The 20,316-nt window shown below is 36.5% G+C and overlaps 1 protein-coding gene across 1 annotated transcript; it reads right to left on the bottom strand.

The window, feature by feature from the left end:
* Nucleotides 1–3,628: 3,628 nt before the first annotated feature.
* Nucleotides 3,629–19,634, bottom strand: sprtn (SprT-like N-terminal domain). Its single transcript, XM_056481669.1, has 5 exons — nt 19,102–19,634; nt 18,508–18,607; nt 16,407–16,535; nt 13,253–13,544; nt 3,629–6,262 (listed from the first exon to the last, which is right to left on the bottom strand). The coding sequence occupies exons 1-5, from the start codon at nt 19,410–19,412 to the stop codon at nt 5,193–5,195; spliced, it is 1,902 nt and encodes a 633-aa protein (XP_056337644.1). The 5' UTR covers nt 19,413–19,634; the 3' UTR covers nt 3,629–5,192.
* Nucleotides 19,635–20,316: the final 682 nt, after the last annotated feature.

Below are 20,316 nucleotides of genomic sequence, written 5' to 3' on the forward strand. Positions count from 1 at the left end.
TACAGCTTGACGTAGTGTGGACGTTACCACTATGACGTATCAGACATTGGTTTTTGGTTGCCATACCTGACGAATAAATGTCAGTATTTGAAGTCAATATGATGTTGGTTTTGTTCACTTTCCAACACAACTTAAAATCAACCAAATATCAACGTCATTTGATGTTGTTATTGGACATCAAAATAGAATTGTCCTTAGATGCTGGCTAGACATTGAATTTTGGTCAACTGACATCACATCCTAAATCTAACCTAATATTAACGTCTTATGACATTGTGTGCCTGCTGAGCAATAACTAAATGCACTAAAGAATGTTACATTTACATATCCACAAATTACATGTACACTTGCCAGAACTATTAACCCCCATGAATTATTAGCCCCCCTATTTATTTCCCCCCCCCCCATTTCTGTTTAAAGGAGAGATTTTTTCCAACTCATTTCTAAACATAATAGTTTTAATAACTCCTTTCTAATAATGATTTATTACTGATTTATTAATAACTGATTTCTTTTATCTTTGCCATGATGACAGTAAATAATATTTGACTAGATATTTTTCAAGACACTTCTATACAGCTTAAAGTGACATTTAAAGGCTTAACTAGGTTAATTAGGTTAACGATGGTAATCGTTAATTAGGTATAACGATGGTTTGTTCTGTAGACTATCGAAAAAATATATTGCTTAAAGGGGCTAATAATTTTGACCTTAAAATGGTTTTAAAAAAATTAATAATTAATTTATTCTAGCCAAAATAAAAAAAAAATAAGACTTTCTCCAGAAGAAAAAATATTATCAGACATACTGTGAAAATTTCCTTGCTCTGTTCAATGGGGGGCTAATAATTCTGATTTACAGCATAATAATCACTACTCTCAACTACTTTTAAAAGGGCTACTTTTTACTCATACTTTGAGTAATATTTACAACAGATACTTTTATTCTACTTGCACTACATTTTTATGCAAGCATTAGTACTTTTACTTGAATATGATTTTCAGTAGTCTTTCCATCACTGGCTGCAACCCATCACTGGGAAATGCTTTAATTTAAGCAAATATGCATATCGCTCTCTCTCTGTGACACTGTCAGCCTGTCACAGCTGATTCAGTGGAGGGATTTTAAACTTATTTTAAACTTTCGCCTACCTTGGCAAATGACCATGGAATAAGCGTGATAATCAACGGTTTGCCGTGCGTTAAAGGATTTTAATGTACGACGTGGAAGCAAAGGACCACACTACACGCAGCGGAATCCGCAAAGTTATATATATATGAAGAGTGTTGGAAATCGGTACCCGTTGATGCTTCCATAGCAGGAAAAACAAAGTGATGTCAATCAGTTTTTTGTAAAAATGTGTCTTTTTGTGTTCAACAGAAGAGAGAAACCCAGGAAGAAGTGAATGTAGAGTAAATGAGGACAGAAAATACTTACTTTTAGGCGCACTGTCTCTTTAAGAACATTGTGGACTAAACTTTACCACTGTTTAGCCATTTGTGTCATTTCTATGTTCTCTTTTGTATCCTAACATACTTTTTATACAGAGTCTGTGTAAATGTCTCATATAATGCCATGCTTTTTTTTTTTATTGACTGTGTGTTATTTAATATACATTTCAAGCTATCCAATTAAAGTGCATTTACATTATATACCTTCGTGTATTATTAAAGGGACAGTTCACTTAATATTGAAAATTCTCTCATCGTTTACTCATCGCTCACTCGTCACAAACCCGTTTGAGTTTCTTTCCTCTGTTAAACACAGACGAAGATATTCTGAAGAATGTTGGAAGCTGGTAACCATTGACTTCTATAGTATTTCTTTTTCCTACTATGGAAGTTGATGGTTACAGGTTTTCAGCTTTCCTTAAATTATCTTCTTTTGTGTTAAGAAGAAAGAAACTCAATCAGGTTTGAAACCACTTCAGGGAGAGTAAATAGTGAGTAAATGTTCATTTTCCTTCACTTTCGTCAATTGGTGAAGTTTGTTCCTCGCTACTGGCTTGCTTGGTTGGGACTTGTGGAGCTGCACATCAGCGGATTTGCTCTTCAGTGTTTAGACTTTCAGCATTGAAAACAAAAGCAAAAACAAACTAACATCAAACCGATATGAATTCTGAATTGTTTTATGACAGACAAATGTTTCTGAGGCATGTGTTGACACAAAGTGAGGTTGAATTTATTTTTATTGTGCAAAAACCTTAGACTCTGTGTGCAATAGACTTAAGTATTATGGAGCTTATAATATGGCAAAACAATCTGAATTTGAATTATTAACAATTGTAATTTAAAAATCTGAATATTATGTGCCATTAAAAACGGTTTTGAATTTGAATTTCTTAATTTAAATTAGAACTTTTTAACTTAAATATTGAACATATGAATATTAAAACAACTGATTTTTTTTCAGTCAGATTTTTTATACACGTGCTTTTAAACAGATTTTTTTTGTTCTGAATTTAGAGACTCCAAGTTCCAGATTCAGTTTAGACTCGATGTGCAATAGACTTAAGTATTATTAAGCTTAAAATATGTCAAAACAATCTAAGTTGAATTGTGTTCATTTGAATTATTAATTTTTAAATTAATAATTTAATTAATTATTTGTTCTGTATTCTGAGACTGCAGATATGAAGTTTGTAAAAACAGAGTTTCAAGTTTTCCAGATGAAGAAATTCAGAACATCAAATTATATTTACAAGCGCACTGTAAATTAATAATTACAATTTACTGTAAAATTTACAGTAACTTACTGGCAGTTTTGGGTGCCAATTAGACTGTACATTTACAAGCGCACAGTAAATTAATAATTACAATAATTACAATTTACTGTAAAATTTATGATAACTTACTGGCAGTTTTAGGTGCCAGTCAGGCTGTAAATTTACAAGTGGACTGTAAATTATTAATTACAATTTACTGTAAAATTTACAATAACTTACTGGCAGTTTTGGGTGCCGATTTGCAAGAGCACCATAAATTAATAATTACAATTAACTGTAAAATTTACGGTAACCTACTGACAGTCTTGGTTGCCAGTCAGACTGTAAATTTACAAGCGCACGGTAAATTAATAATTCCAATTTACTGTAAAATTTACGGCAACTTACTGGCAGTTTTGTTACCAGTCAGACTGTAAATTTACAAGCGCACCATAAATTAATACTTACAATTTACTGTAAATTTTATGATAACTTACTGGCACTTTTGGTTGCCAGTTAGACTGTACATTTACAAGCGCACTGTAAATTAATAATTACAATTTACTGTAAAATTTACAATAACTTACTGGCAGTTTTGGGTGCCAATTTGCAAGAGCACCATAAATTAATAATTACAATTAACTGTAAAATTTACGGTAACCTACTGACAGTTTTGGTTGCCAGTCAGACTGTATGTACAAATGAAAAAAGGACATAAATAATGACATGAACATCTTAAACAATGCCATTACAGGCCTAAATGAGCTCGCAAATTTCAACCAAGCCAGGAAGTCAACAGAGATCCATCTTCAGTGTTCTCGCTTTGCACCAAATCTGCCAAGTGTGAACATACCCTTGGAAATACTTCAAATATCAATTTAAACGGGACAGAGAACAAAGTCTACTAGAATTAGTACACATAAATACTCAATTGAACATTTATTTCAACAACATAGTTAATGATAGCAACTTCAGTCAAACATAACAGGCACAACAGTGACGTTTAAAACACAATAAAACATACAAACATTTATAACCACTTAAAGGGACAGTACTCCCCCAAAACAACACTTCTAATCAATATAAAACCATCTTTAATACAATAAATTGTGCAAAGTTCACTCCCGGCAAAGAGAATGATGCATTAACGGCATAATTTGTCTTTATCACCTACTGATAGAACCACATGCATACATAACAAATGACATCATCGATGCCTTGAGCATGTCAAACACTAAACAAACCACTGCACTGATTTGCAGTGAATCAATGTTGTGCACTTGAGCCTTTAAGTGAACCACGCCAAGAAAATAACATCTGCGTGCTTTACGAGTAACACGAGCGCCGTGCCCTCGTCATCAGCCATTGTTTCCTTCTAAGGTTGGATTTGAAACACAACAATACGTCATATAATAACAATATATCAAGTCTGTTATTACATCAGGAAGCTTTAGTGCACACACCCCATATTCACATCAGGGTGGGGTTCTTTGTGAGCATCGCTCCAAGGCACAAGCTCCGCCCCCTTGATCATGTGACGAGCTGTTATTGATGACTCGAGTCGAAAGCCACCTTGCAAAGCCTGATCCGGCAGAAACACAAGCGCATCTAAATCCCACAGCGGGACAGTCAATGTGTGTGAAATTCAGCACTGCTGAATCAGCATGAAGCGCGGACATCAACAAGGGCAAGCGATGTCTCTTTCAACCGCTCACTCAACTACAACCCAGCCATCAATCAGTGCTGACACACCTAACATTCTTCACATGATGCGAATGCTTTTGTTTACAAAAAATTAGGTAGAATAGCTCAGTAAGTGCAATTAGTCTAAAAGTAAATGTAGGGTGTTTTGTGCTGGTGATGACTTCTAAAATTATGTTAAGATCCGTGACTTACCTTGTTTTTGCAATTAAAGGGTTCAATCAAAGATTTAAAATTCTGTTATGAATTACATACCCTCATGTCTGTAAAATTGACCTAAATGAGACCTTTGTTCATCTTCAGAACCCAAATGAAGATATTTTAGAAGAAATCCTGGAGCTCTCTCAAACTTTATTAACAGCATTGGTCACAAGAAAAGTGAAAAGGAGCCAAAAACATTGGCAAAACCTTCAACTTCAACTGTGATCATATGAAGCTTCTTGAACAACTGCGTGCACCAAAACACTATAAAAACAACTTTGTCACCTGTGACGAATGGCGAACAAAGTCATATTTACTGAATGTTTTGACAATGTTTTTGTTTCCTTTTCTAGACTTTAAACACATCAGGACCGTGGATTTCATCTAAAACATCTTACTTTGTCTTCTGAAGATGAGCAATGGTCTCAGGGGATTGTAACCACACGAGGGTGATCCTACTAATCCTTTAAAATTTCTCACTACTATTACATAAAAGAATACTCTATGCATCCATTTCAAGTTATCCCTGAGATTTTGAACAAATTGATATCACAGCAACACTTCTATCTTCTAAAATGGAGTGTACTTATAAAAGACAGGAATCTAAATGGTCATTAATTGTGGACTCGGCTACTCTTATGTGGCACACAGGGCAGTGGACGGTGATCTGGGCTGGAGGATTGTTTGCCTGCTGATCCCTGACCACAGGCGGAACTTCGCTTCTGACCTCCTCTCTTTTTTTGACTGTGGACGTGGCCGACTCTCTGACTGTCCTCTGGAAGTAATCAAAGACACGCTCCGAGTTATGCTCTTCCCATGATCTCTTCTTGGCTCCTGAAGGTGTCGTCCCTGATGTCCGAGGGCTGCCAATGTTTCTGGGGCTCGGAAAATTGGATTCAGGCTTTGAAGAGCCTCCAAAGTTCTTGAAACTGGACCCCGAAGTAGCTGAAGCATGCGACCTTTGTGGACTTCCAGTGTTTTGGATTCCTGAGCTTGTAGAATCTGGTCTTTGGTTGCTTCCGAAGGCCTTAGAAACGTATCCTGGCATTGCAATTGCAGACTTTTGGGGGCTTCCAAAAGTCTTCGACTTTGAATCCTGGAAGTCTGCTTTAGCACTGCCTCCGAAGTATTTGGAGATATTCGAACAAGTCTTTGGCCCAGAGATGGTGTATGAGAGATGGTCAGTGATTAGGCTTGTCTTGCCAAAAGGTTTTGCATCCAGTGCACTATTAGATCTATGGTTTGCTGTCGAGGCATCTGTGGAAGACTTGGAAGATTCAACAGCACTGGTTGCTCTCTCTGGAGATTTGAGAACTATTGCTTGGAAGAGATCTCGAACTGACCTCTGCTTGCCTCCTGAGCCATTGCCATTGGATATTCTCACAGGCGAGCCATTGACATTAATAAAGGCATTGGTGTTGCCAACAGACCTTTTACGTGGAATATTTGACGTCCCTGAGCTGAACCTTTTGAGGTTGTCCTCTTTGAGCTGCAGTCTCGGAAGAAGCGGTGAGTCGGGAGGAGAGTCCAGAGGTTCTGGTGGTGCTTTGGGAGGACTTTGAATCTGCTTGTTTGTGGATATTTGTGCGTTCCCTCCAAGAACAAACCCTTTGCCACTGAAGGGAATGATATTCCTGATGTCTTGCGAGCCAGAACCTGCAACACAGTAGATATAACTGTGTTATTTAAGGTTGAGAAAGAGTTTAGAGTTTCTATTCACCCATTTTAATGCATATTCTGGAATTTCGTAAAAAAAGATGTTTGATGGAAATGTCACGATGCGCATACATTTTGAAAATACACATAAAAAACATGCTCACAATTGAGTTAAATAAATGTTTTATACTGTAAGAATAAAATAGCATAAACTATGAGAGAAACAGATTTACTGAATAAAAATTCCAGCATGTGCATCAATAAAGCCACGTGATTTTATCATAATGTCCAAATAATCTTTTGAGCTGCTAATCAGCGCTTAATTTGAGCCGGATCTTGTCAAATCCTATTTCACAACAATATTTTCAACCAATTACCTTTCTTATGTTTACAATCACTGTCATTGGTTGGTAATTGTTTTGTGCATGGTGAGATGCGAAAATAAACAACAGCACAGTGGCCTACCTAAACCAATATTTGTACTTTCAAAATGGCAAAGAGGCAGTCAAGCATATATATATATATATATATATATATATATATATATATATATATATATATATATATATATATATATATATATATATATATATATATATATATATATATATATACAGTTGAAGGTAGAAATATTAGCCCCCCTGTTTATTTGTTCCACACTTTGTTTAACGAAGCGAAGATTTTTTTACACATTTCTAAACATAATAGTTTTAATAACTCATTTCTAATAATGATTTCTTTTATCTTTGCCATGATGACAGTAAATAATATTTTACTAGATATTTTTCAAGAAACTTCTATACAGCTTAAAGTGACATTTAAAGGCTTAACTAAGTTAATTAGGTTAACTAGGCAGGTTAGAGTAATTAGGCAAGTTATTGTATAACGATGGTTTGTTCTGTAGACAGTTGAAAAAATCTAGCTTAAAGGTGCTAATAATTTTGACCTTTAACAGCTTTTTTTCTAGCCGAAATGAAACAAATGAGACTTTCTCCAGAAGAAAAAATGTCTTGCGAGTATATTATCAGACATACTGTAAAATTTCCTTGCTCTGTTAAACATCATTTGGGAAATAATTAAAAAAGAAATTTGTATAAAATCTGATAATGAGCCTGATAAAAAAAAAAAAAAACACGAGAACATGGAACTGCAAGAGGTAACTCTGGGCTCTTCTTGAAGATTTGACAAGGGGAGTCATTTAATTATTATTTTTTTTAACTTGGAAGTGAACTGAATGTCAGTGGTGTTAGTAAACTGAATAGTGCCGTTTCATAAGATTTATGTTTGTAGCTACATGTTTGTTTTTATCCAGGATTGACCAATACGTTATATGGCACAAAATCATTAAAATAATTAATCAAAGACCTTTCATTTTGGTAGATGGCACCAGTTTATCAGGAAGTGATGATTTTGTACTGGTTTGTTCAAGTTTTTATTTTAAGGTCTACTATCCCTTTAACACTTTAAAGAAACAGGCTAATTTTACAAGTTTTCTAGAGTTAAACAGTTGAGTTTTACCATTTTTGAATCCATTTAGCCAATCTCTCAGTTTGGCAGGATCACTTTTAGCTTAGCTTATCATAAATTATTGAATCGGATTAGACCACTAGCATCTTGCTCAAAAATGTCAAAAAAGAGCTTTGATAATTTTAAAGACTGATTATTTTATAGTTTCATTGTGTACTAAGACTTCAGAAATCTGATGCTCTTTTTTTTGCGCTACCACAGTTTAACAATGTCATGCTCTGGGAAAACTGAAATTGTGTGGAGGACGTCGATCACAGTAACTTTTATTTCCTGGTATTGTTCTGTAAAATATTAATTTACAAATTCAGCATTGACGCATGGATTGTAAAACATCTAAATGTTTTTTTTTCATTCTAAAATCCCTTAGCCAAAGTCTAACTTCAAAGTGTTTCAGTATTATTACCTCCAGAAATGTACTTAGTATATAAGAAAAAGTCCAGCATTGGCTTTTATTTTGATAGATGGGGCCAGTTTATCAAGAAGTGGATGGAAACGGTGCTTTATTCACAAATGTCTGTGCGATATTCAAGTCTAATTTGCATCTTTGGATAGAAACCTAACTAATAGCTATTTCAGGTCAAACATTTCTATAACAATGAAAAAACATCATCAGCAATAATTAATATACAAAATAAAACTGAAGAACAGCGTTTTAAGATTTACTTAAGAATTTGCATTTAAAATAAGGGGGGTGGTTGTTGTTAAATATCAATTAATTCATAATGAAGGAATTAATTGTAGCCTACCATTTTCACTGCCTGTCCCGCATGGTCTTTGCTTTACCCATAACCAAACCATAAATAAATAAAGTTACACACAAATCAAAGTCAATTACTTTTTCCACGGGACTCTGGCATGAATAAGCACAGTGATCTGTGTCGTTATAATTGAATTTTTCCACAGCTGGTGGAGACGAGAGTTCGTTTGGAGTTCACTGTAATTTGTATTGTGATGATAACTTCCTTATTTTATTATTTTTATGAGTAAATAATAATAAGTAAAGGTGCTAGGGCTCGACCGTTTTGGTCGCATATGTGCCCGAAATTTTATCTATGCGACTTAAAAATATATTTGGAAGAATTTGAGCGAGTGCATAAATTGTTGTCGTGCGACCTGTTTTCACTGCAAAATCCTCACCGCGTGCACGGATTTAGGAGACATTCATGCAGAATGCCTCTTTGTACCTGAAAACGCCAAACGCAGCGCACCGGAACAGATTAAAACAGTTGTTATGTGAACTTGCTGAAGTAAAAAAAAAAGCCAGCAATGCTTGCCCCGCCTTTGAGCTCTTCTTATTGGCCCACTGCTCTAGAACTGAACACGGATGGATTGGTTAATATCAGCTGTCAATCACTCAGTCAATGCCTCCTGCCTTCACATGACAGGAGCTACAGCCGTGAAAACGTAAAGCGCTGAAGATAACACTGACAGATTTTGTTTTAGAAACCACCTAAAGTTACTAATAATGGCACATATTGTTAGTGACCGTGCTGAATGTTAATCCACCATTTACACTTTTCCAAGAGTGGATAAAAGACTTCCATCGGCTTCAAGCCCGCTATGAAAATAACTAAAGCCATTCACTGTAAAGTCTATGGGACGGGGTTTGGTAACAACGTTTGCCACTGAATCTACACATTTTAAGCACGAGAGGTACTTTAAAATCCTTCATTTAATCCTCAAGATGCTGTCAGCCGTGCAAGCGGCAGTTTTATGTAAAATGTAACAGCTCATGAAAAGACCGCTATTTCTATTAAGATGACATGCAAATAATAAGTTATATATCAATATAAATGTGGGGCGGGGCGATGGATCGTGAAGTTTATTGACCATCTGTGATGAACGATGACATCGTCTATCGGCCCAACCCTAGTCCAAACCCTTTTTTATTTTGTTGAACACAAACCATATTTTGAAGAAGGTTAAAAAAAGTGTAACCACTGACCTACACCATAGGAAAACAAATACTATAAATGTCAATGGTTACAGAATTCCAGTTTTCTTCAAAACATCTTTTGTGTTCAACAGAAGAAAGAAACTCAAACAGGTTTGGAACAAGTGAAGGATGAGTAAATGATGACAGAATTTCAACTTTTTGGTTCAATTATCTTTTTTAAAAAAAGGGCATTGTACAAGTGTGTGTTTGACCTTTAGGATGATATTACAATGCTGACATTTCAGAGAAACTTCCCCTTTAAGTAAATATCCATGAGTTAGTCTAGTGTGTCTAAAATGACATCTTGTATAAATAACTTCACGTCTTAAGTTACAAGAATAATTAGATTTTCTTGCTACTACGGGCTGGATTTATTTAAAAAAAAAAGTTTATTATTTGAGCCTTGATGCCATTCTGATAGCCTTAAAAAACTAGAATTCAGTTTAATTTGTGGTTACAGGTCTGAAGGTGAGATTTCTGCATGCCTTAATCCTTCCTACAAGAGCTGTTTTGGCAACTTTTCTTGTTGGATTCCAAGAACGCTAACAACATGTTCTGGGATCCAGCAGTATTATATAAAGGTTTCTCTGTAGTTAATTTACTTGAATCAAGATGTCAGTAATCACAGGACGTTCCAGTTTAAAAGATTTCAATGCTTGTAGACAAGATTGAGTCAGTAAATATATTACCGTTGTATTCTTTAGCTTTTCCAATCATCTGGAGCCACAGGTAACGTTTTAGATTTATTTCATTTCATTTGTTTATTTTTTAGTACAAAAACAAGTAAATGAACTGCAAATTGTTATTTCTGTATCTACTATCCCTTTAAAACTTTAAATAAAACTCTTTTTTTTGGAAACAGGCTAAGTTTATAAGTTTCCTAGAGTTAAACAGTTAAGTTTTACTATTTTGAATCTATTCAGCCAATCTTTGGGTGCTAAAAGGAGCACTTTTAGCTTAGCTTAGCTTAGCTTAGGATAAACCATTGAATCAGATTAGACCGTTAGCATCTCAAAAATGTCGAAGAAGTTTTGATAATTTTCCTAATTAAAGATTAATCATTCTACAGATGCATTGTGTACTTAGACCAATGGAAAATAAAAAGTATCTATTTTCTAGGCCGCTGCAACCATGGTACGGCAGCAAAGTTCCTAGATTATTACGGCAAATTATAAGTATATTTAACGACCTAAAAAATTTCAACATTTATTTTTCTGTTGTTCTAATGGTGCATTCACACCAGACGCAGATGAATCGTCAAGCACATGGGATTTACATGTTAAGTCAATGCAAAGATGCGAATATCCTGTGGCATGATTTAAGCAAATGAGACGGCACAAATGACGCGATATGAGCGAATGATGTGGCGCGAATTAAGCGTCATGTGTGTTTAACGCTCGAGTTGGAAAATCTGAACTTTAGCGGACATTTGTGACACGTTAACCAATCAGGAGTGAATCTGCATCTTTTGTGAAGTGAATTTCATGCACAAATGAAGTGAATTTGATGCATGAATTACACGAGTAAACTCAAAATGTTCACGTGTCTATGCGTGAATAGCACGATTTATTCGCGCAAGCTGCGTCTTGTGCGAGTACACAGTGAGTACACAAGTTAACTACAAATGAGTCGAGTTTCAAACAGAAATAATATCAAAACTCTTTTTTTGAATTTAGTTTGAGTAAGATGCTAATGGTCTAATCCGATTCAATGATTTATGCTAAGCTAAGCTAAAAGTGCTTCCGCCAGAAATCGGCTGAATGGATTCAGAATTGGAAAAACTCAACTGTTTATTTTTAGAAAAGTTGTAAAATGAGCTTTCCAAAAAAGGGGAGGTTTCCTTTAAAGATTAGGTTATGTCAGTAGGTGAAGAGAAAGTGGTACTCATTCGATGACAAGCGGTCTTAAATAGAGTCTAATTTACCTTCAGTGTTATTTAAAAAACTGCACATTCATTTTAAAAGAACGATTAAAGAGCCCATATTATGGGTTTTTGAAAATGCCCTTCCATGTAGTGTGTCACACAGCTCTAAGTGAAGTGAAATATCCAGCTAAGGCTTAAATCTGTAAGTGTACAGTGTTTAAAACTATTGATTCATCTATAAAAGAGTCGACTCATAGTGCTTCAAACGAGTCGTCTTGATAACGAGTTATTAGGTGTTTCGCGATGACGCAGCTACGAAACACAAGTAGTTGCACGCGCAAGCCCGGAAGATTTGAAACCTGCGGCTCCGCCCACTAACAGAAAAAAGTCACTCACACACACACACAGAGACACACACAAACACACACACACACAGAGACACACACAGACACCAGTAGAATGAAGTCACGCTGTGCAGATGGAGAGTATTGACAGTTCACCCAAAGATGAAACCTTAGCATATAGCCTAGCCTTGAGCAGATCGAGAGCCTCTGGAAACTACCTGCTTTCAAAGAAGACTTCTTCAGTTTGTTAAAGGAAAGATCAGTATAGACTGTCAGAACAAGGATCAGTGGATCATGAATCAGTTTCTTCCCCCATTTCACCAGTGTAAGTACGTGCGATTAAAATTGTTGCCTCGTTTACTCTAGCTTGCAAATTATGCATTTAGTTGTGTTTTGTTACTTGTAACCGCGTGTGCTGTATCAGGTTAACTCTTTATATTCTCATATCGCGTGTAAAGCTACGTTGAAAACGCGACGCGTGCCGCTTTGTTTATGGATAGTCAGCTATGTGTGTGTGTGTAATGTGTGTGTGTGTGGCTCCTCTGAGGACGGTCGTTTGTGTGAGTGTCTCCTCTTAGGAGGTTGATGTGTGTGTGTGTGCGTGTCTCTGAATAGGGTAAAGCTCTAGGCAAAGGGTGATCAAAGGGACCCGTTTGTAAAGTGAGGACTTTAGGGGGTGTCGCGGTTGAAATCTTAGGGTTGTAATCGCGGATGTAACTGAGGACGCGGAGGGGGAGGGAGGTGTCGCCGCCGCGCCGTCTCTATTCTGGACGCGCCGGCCCTGTGTGTGCGTGTGTGTAAAAAGAGCAAGTAGACTGCTAGGACATATCCTCGCCAGTTCTTGGACTTTTTGCTTGATAAAATAGTTAGTCGTCAGTATTTTCTAGTCCATCGTCTGTATTTACATTCACCCACTGGCAGCCAAAATCCACTATGAAGCGTGTGTACACTGTGACTACTTTTATATTGTTGATAATCTGCTGGGCATTTCACTCTGTCTCGCCCTGAAGCCTGTCAGTGTCGTCGACCAATCGCAGCAGGCTGTCATTGGTCCAATCAGCGCAGATTAGCTTCGCGCTGAGGACGGGTTTGGGTACAAATGAATCGCTGAACGATTCATATGGGAGTCGCTGGGATAACTAGGTAAAAATAAATGCATATTATAAGACCATCAAAGTGTTGTTTGACCTTGCATGCATATTAGACTGTTGTTGGAGACCCTTTAAACCTAAATATGACCCTATTTCATCTATAATATGGGCTCTTTAAAAGTACATTTATATGTGAATAAAATGTGAATGTTAAGTAAATCGACTGACCTGTTGTGCTGCTGGGAGGCTTTGACTTCTTTGGCATCTCAGTGGCAGGTGTCTTGTCTTTCTTTTTATCACTTTTTCCTGTCTTCCCATAATTCTCTGGCTCTTTAATTTTGGTGTACGTTCCACCGCAGCTCCTTTGGTGCTCAGCCCACCAGGGGTCCCGGGCTGAGGGAGGTCTGTTCATCGCACGCTTTACATATCCAAAGAATGGTCTGCGACTCTGACAGGGTCCGTTACAGCGCCACCAGTGCTGCCTGTACACGTCAACCTCATCATGAAATGAGTGATAAATCTGTGAAAACAGATATATTGCAAAACATTTCAAGATTGTATTTAGGGCTGGCCGATTATTCGAAAAGTAATCGAAATCGACATTCACAAGCTGTAATCGATCTAATTTTTCCAGGACGATTTTTTCAATTACTTTCCCTACGGGTCATGTGACCCCACTCTGTTAAAGGCTGTGGCTGATGTATACTTCTGTGGCCACTTTGCAGCCACATCTGATCTCTGGTCAAGCAGGACGATGGACTCATTCTTGAATCTTACTTTGCACTACATTGACGATGATTGGAAGCTGTGTCAGAGATGTCTTTAGATGGCATATAAAACTTGTCAGTGAATTATAAGGGCAAATTTTTTTATACATAAGTAAAATAATCATTCATTAATTGTAATTGAGTTAAAATGTTCAATTAATCGAGTTTTAGATTTTAGGCCAAATTGCCCAGCCCTAATTGTATAGGGTATATGCCGAGCTAGTGTTGTTCCCATACTGATAAACTTCCGGTGACCGGTTATTGTGAGTTTTTTTCCATTTTATACGATTCCTTTTACAGCATCGATGTTGTAATGTCATTAAAATACAAGCAGTTAAATACACTTTGGCATTCATTCAATTGCTCAAGCATAAAACGAGACAAAAAGCAATTTACTCGCACGCGCCGTCAGAATCGGCAGCGTAGACCCACTTTATATCGAATATCACTCAGCCAGTGGAGATCGCTGATTTTTAAAGAAAACAGACCTTAAACGTGCCGATTTTGCAATTGCAAACAGTTCACCGGAAGCGCTTAACCCAGGTTACTGGCAAATTAAAAGTCCTATTAGCATGCTTCGGCATATACACTATTTCAACACAGACACTTGTTTCAGTTTTGTTCTTAAAGGAATAGTTCACCCAAAAATGAAAATAACCACTTAATTTACTCACCCTCCTAAATGTATATGATTTTTTCTGTCAGACAAACACAGTCGGAGTAGTTTTAAATTTTATCCTGGCACTTCTACACTGTATAATGGTGCTTGGATAGTCACTTTTATTTTGAAGCTTCTATAAATCCCTTGTAAAAATAATCTTTACACACTCCTAGCATGTTAAAGCAATTTAATATTATGAATATAAATATATATAATATAATATGCCAATAAATAATACTGTCTTTTAAATCGGTTCCAAGCGTTTTTGTACCAGAAATACTGAAAATAATGTAAATTATGAATGTTATGCGCAACTGGCGAATACAATGACGCACAACATGGTAATGTAAGAGTAATATACTGTATAGCATTATAGAGTAATGTCAAACCAAGTAGTTTGCCTGTTCATTGTCATCTTTTCTGGTAAACAAACAGTGTTGTAAGTGGTTCCCTCGAAATACATCTATTCCCAGAACTTCTGCAACAAATGCGCCTTACTTCATGTGTCATACGTCGTAGAACACTCTTTCATCTATCTGACACTTTAACTGACACTTACTCCAGTTTGCACCAGATACTTTCTTACAATCACTCTGCATCTCTTGAAAAACATTACGCATTTCTGAGTGTGCTTCACAGAGGTGAGTGGGCTTGACAAACCACCTGTAGAAACACTCTTCTCTCTATATGCACTGGACACTTTTCTTAAACCACATTATTGTAAAAGTATGTAAAGGTACAGTAGTTTATGTGTATAGTTAAGTATTTATAGTATATGTATAGTTAGTAATTAGTATAGGTTTAAAATAGCTCTTACGTCCAGTGTCGTGTTCCTATTCTTGATTATGTTTATTTATGTAGCACCATGGTCATGCGACACATTTCCTTCCACTGTATGTCCACACATGCTGCAGAATGACAATAAAAATCAACTCTACTTGACTTGACTTGAAAACAGCAGGAATGTGAATCCGAACATGGTTATGCAGGGCACCTCAACAGTCTTAAATGCGTCATCTGAGGCCACAAAAAGGGCATAAGTATAATTTTTCTATTTAAAAGAGTCACTTTTGCTCACTTTTGTGGCCTCTTGTGATGCATTCAAGACTGTTAAGAGGATTGTTTAATTGCAGATTCTCATTCCTTCTGCAAAATACATATACACACCGTTTCTCAAAAAAAAAAACACAAAAAAAAAACAAGCAATAATATATCATACAAAAATAAGACTGCTTATACAGGATTAAGAATGACTTAATTTCGTACAGGAATAACAGTGCAATATGTGCATTAGAATAATGCTATTATTTACTTTCCTTGGCGATGACGTAATTATGACGTATCCATTGTTATTGCGTAAGGCTTAAGTAAAAATTGTTTTCGCATGATGATAAGAGTTTGATCAAAGAACTGAAAGGCTATAGTCCTTCATGTTTTTTTCATGAATTTGTGAAAGCTCTGGACTTTTTTTTTTACTCTATATTGATCTAAGAGCCAATCACACAGCAGAAAATCTGCAACAACTGGAATCTAAAAGTGTGTTATTATTAGAAATGCAAAAAATTTTCAGCCGCCAAAAATAGGTTTCGCTATTTAATGGATCCTCTCATTTTTGTTTCTTGACATTGCTGGGGTACTCTTTTAAATCTGGAAGCATTTACAACTGATATCGAAGAATTAATCACGATTGCATTTTTGCCATATCGCCCAGCCCTATGCTGTAGTATAATCATTAAATAATCAGTGGTATAAAAATGTCTTTAAATGACAATGATATAATTATCAATTTCTTGCACAATATACGGCGCAACAAAAACGATCTAAATGATCATGACTGGTTAAAGTACACCACTAAGAGTGTTTTTTGGAAATGATAGAGCATTTAGGACCCAAGATGTCTACAAGTAGATTTAACATGAGATTGTTTAATAAGAATTTTAGAAATGTGTCTTACCGTGATATTGGTGCCACCTGCTTGGTTGATTCTGTTCATGTGTTTGCAGAACTCTGGGCCGTGTCCATCTCGATCTCTGTTGTTTTGAGTCACAAAGAGAAGAGCATGGATCATCTCATGAAGAAGAGTCTGTGGAAAGAATAATCATTAAAAGCAGTCAACTGATCATGAAGTACATTTAGGGCATTTCATTCATTTTCCTGCGGCTTAGTCCCTTATTTATCAGGGGTCACCACAGCGGAATAAACCGCCAACTATTCCAGCATATGTTTTATGCAGCGTTAGGGCATTTCATCTGGTAGAAATCAAAAGCACAATATAAATAGGACAGAAGAACAACAAGAAAATAGAAACACATTTAGGTTTGAAACTTCTTGGGGGGGTGTGCTGTCGCCTCACAGCAAGAAGGTCGCTGGTTTGAGCCTTGGCTGGGTCAGTTGGCGTTTCTGTGTGGAGTTTGCATGTTCTCCCTGCGTTCGGTTGGGTTTCCTCTGGGTGCTCTGGTTTCCCCCACAGTCCAACGACATGCAGTACAGGTTAATTGGGAAGGCTAAATTGTCCGTAGTGTATGAGTGTGAGTGAGTGTGTATGGATGTTTCCCAGAGATGGGTTGCAGTTGGAAGGGCATCCGCTGCATAAAACATGTGCTGGATAAGTTGGCAAATCATTCCGTTGTGGCTACCCCGGATTAATAAAGGGACTAAGCCGAAAAGAAAATTAATGAATGAAATCTTGGGGGGAGTAAAAGTTGAGAACGTTTTTAGTTTTGGGTGAACAGATAGAGAACAAGTTATTATTTTATTTGAATGTTACAGCAGTTGTTCCCCTGCCATTATAATAGGGGGCACAATATATGGTTTCAGCATTGATATTGCAATATGTGTGTTTGCAAACACGCGTCATGATTTTGCCAAATACGATGCGATCCTGGATTAAAATCTATGTTGATCCAGAAACCTCGTTTTTGTTCGAAATGTAATCCATACCTATCCCCTACCCCTAAACCCAAATATAACTGTAAAATATTCCCAAAATCTGAGGTGAAAAATAGTTGGATAATCATTTACGATCATTTAGAAGTGCATAAACCTAACCATAAGCCTAAACGTAACATAAACGGTAAACATATCCCTTAATTCTGATTGGCTGATTGGAATGTTGTTTCAGGTTCAACATAGATTTTAATCCAGGAACATGTCCTACTTGGTGAAATCAGATTAGGGGTCTGCAAACAGTTGAGAATACATGAGATTTGTTCATTGCAAAGTATAACCATAACAGAGTGAGTCTTTATAATTGGCATGTGTTTTAAAGGCATTTCAGGAGAGTTTAACGCATTCAGGCACAAAAAAGTACATTTGTAACTTAAATGAAGGATGATTTTACTGAATTAATACAATGTAGACTACACAGTGTTATTTTACATGTCATTATTTAATTTCTCTACCTGAATACTGTTTTGACTCCACGGAAAACCATAAAGCACTGTTTATTTTAAGTTTTTCATTGTGAAACACTGAACACTGTCATTTTAGGTCACAAGAAATTTGAAGTAATTCCCCCAAAATCCCACGACAACCACTCCAAAGGTGTAAACCTCGGGGAAACACTGTACAGATTACAAAACAAAATTTACTTCTGTAGAATGAGTTGCATTTTCAAATTGTAAACTGAAAATATATTAAGGAATGATATCTGGATGGTTTTTATTCATTTCATATTCATTCATTTTCACAGCGGAATGAACCCCCAACTATTCCAGCATATGTTTTACGCAGCGGATGCCCTTCCAGCCACAACCCAGTGCTGGGAAACACCCATACACACTACGGCCAATTTAGTTAATCGAATTCACCTATAGCGCATGTCTTTGGACTTGTGGGGGAAACCAGAGCACCTGGAGGAAACCCACACCAACACAAGGAAAACATGCAAACTCCACACAGAAATGCTAAATGACCCAGCTGGGACTCGAACCAGCGACCTTCTTGCTGTGAGGCGACAGTGATAACCACTGAGCCACCGTGTCGCCTATTTAATATTTGATATTTTTATTTTACATTCATTTTTAAGGTGAAAAAAAGAGTCATGTTTGTACAACCTGAACAAGATCTTTGCGGGGTCTGAGCTTCAGGAGTGGTTCACTGAGTCGAATAGAACACAGGCCTCCTCTTCCCTCATAAGAGCAAACACCAGCACATCTGAGGAAGACAAAAATTGAGACAGTAATAATAAAACATGTACCAAAATCATCCCTCTATCCATCCTTCTGTTTATTTGTCTGTATATTCATCAATCTGACTGCCAATGCATTTATCTATCGTTCATTTATTAATATAGCCGTCTGTTCATGTATGTCTAGCTTTCTATCTATCTATCTATCTATCTATCTATCTATCTAAAACTTTGTGTATTTATGTCTTTATATGTCTATCTATCTATCTATCTAAAACTTTGTGTATTTATGTCTTTATATGTCTATCTATATATCTATCTATCAACTGTCTGTCTTTACATGTATTTGCTTGTTTATCTATGGATCCAGCTGTCTGTCTGTCTATCTTTGCTTGTCTATATAATAAAGCTGTCAGTCTGTTTCTTTCTTTCTATACATTGTTCTATCTATCTATCTATCTATCTATCTATCTATCTATCTATCTATCTATCTAGTCTGTAAGATGTGGGACTGTCTTACAGTGTCATCCGTGGACTCCACTTCACCTCCACACCGCTGAGTTTCCCCCAGAAGAACTTGTCATTGAACTGCAGGAACATGGCTCTCACGTCGGGGTTTGGGTCCAGGGTCTCCCAGGACTCGTCCACGATGGACAGCGGTCTCTCGGCTCGGGGCTGAGTGAAGGGAATCACGTCCAAAACACCGGAGGGGTCAACCCTGCGCCTCTTACTGGACGGACGGTCCTCATTGGGCCATCCAGCATCCGGTGTCTCCTGGTCAAACTGCTCCTGTAAACGAAGAGCGAGCAAAAAATCTTCATCCTCCATCATCTTCTTCGGTCTGCTTTAGTAACAACAGTTCGGCGTAAACAACATCAACCAGCATAAAAACGCCACTTTTTAGACTATTAATGGCGACTAAAGAAACTCATGCATAAAAGAATGAAGGGTTTTCGAATAAAATCCATTAAAATCAAAAGTTTTCTTTAGTGTGGAGCTAAAAACGCCAACGTCTCATTTTGAAAGAATTCTGTCAACCAAGACCCAACAAGGAACAAAACGGCTGGCCAATCGTAAAGTCAGGGAGTGTAGGGTACGCTGGGAAATGTATTTCAGTTTCTGGTTTAAATTGTGTTAAGTTATATATAAGGAAAACGCAACATTTGAGGATAAAATGTTTTTATGATATGCAATATGCAAATAAATAATGTCACAAAACAGCCAAATTTAATCTGGTAACGTCCTATTTTCTACAATGGAGACGTAAAATGGTGACCGATCAAAATAGTTGCACGGAGTTGGTAAGGTTGTACAAACAACGATAAACCGTAGAAATAATTATTTGATTTTTTTTTTTTTTAGAATGAAGAATTAAAACCTTTAATGAATAGTTCACCCTGCCATCATGATGAAAGTGATTTCCTTTAGGGCAATTTATACATTTATGAGTATCATAAGCTCATACAGCTGTTATCAAATGGACAATTATATTTCAAAATGAGTAAACATAAAAGCAGTAAACAAATGCTAATTTTATTTTTACTTCTAATTATAATTAATTTATCATTAATTAAATGTCCAAAATGACAATTTCAAACAAAAACATTACCACAACAATACACATACTATACTATACTATACTATACTATACTATACTATACTATACTATACTATACTATACTATACACCACACAGCTGATGTCATAATTATTAGCCCCCCTTAGAATTTTTTTCT

The sequence above is a fragment of the Danio aesculapii genome, chromosome 20, assembly GCF_903798145.1.
Source record: "Danio aesculapii chromosome 20, fDanAes4.1, whole genome shotgun sequence".
Classification (NCBI taxonomy): domain Eukaryota; kingdom Metazoa; phylum Chordata; class Actinopteri; order Cypriniformes; family Danionidae; genus Danio; species Danio aesculapii.

Bases quoted from the DNA above. Each gene is read 5' to 3' on its own strand.
- sprtn (XM_056481669.1), bottom strand. From the start codon at position 19,412: ATGATGGAGGATGAAGATTTTTTGCTCGCTCTTCGTTTACAGGAGCAG. The intron at 18,608-19,101 runs GTAAGACAGTCC...TGTCTTCCTCAG, and splicing joins TGGAGTCCACGGATGACACT to ATGTGCTGGTGTTTGCTCTT. The intron at 6,263-13,252 runs GTCAGTCGATTT...ACTGTGTTGCAG, and splicing joins GCCTCCCAGCAGCACAACAG to GTTCTGGCTCGCAAGACATC.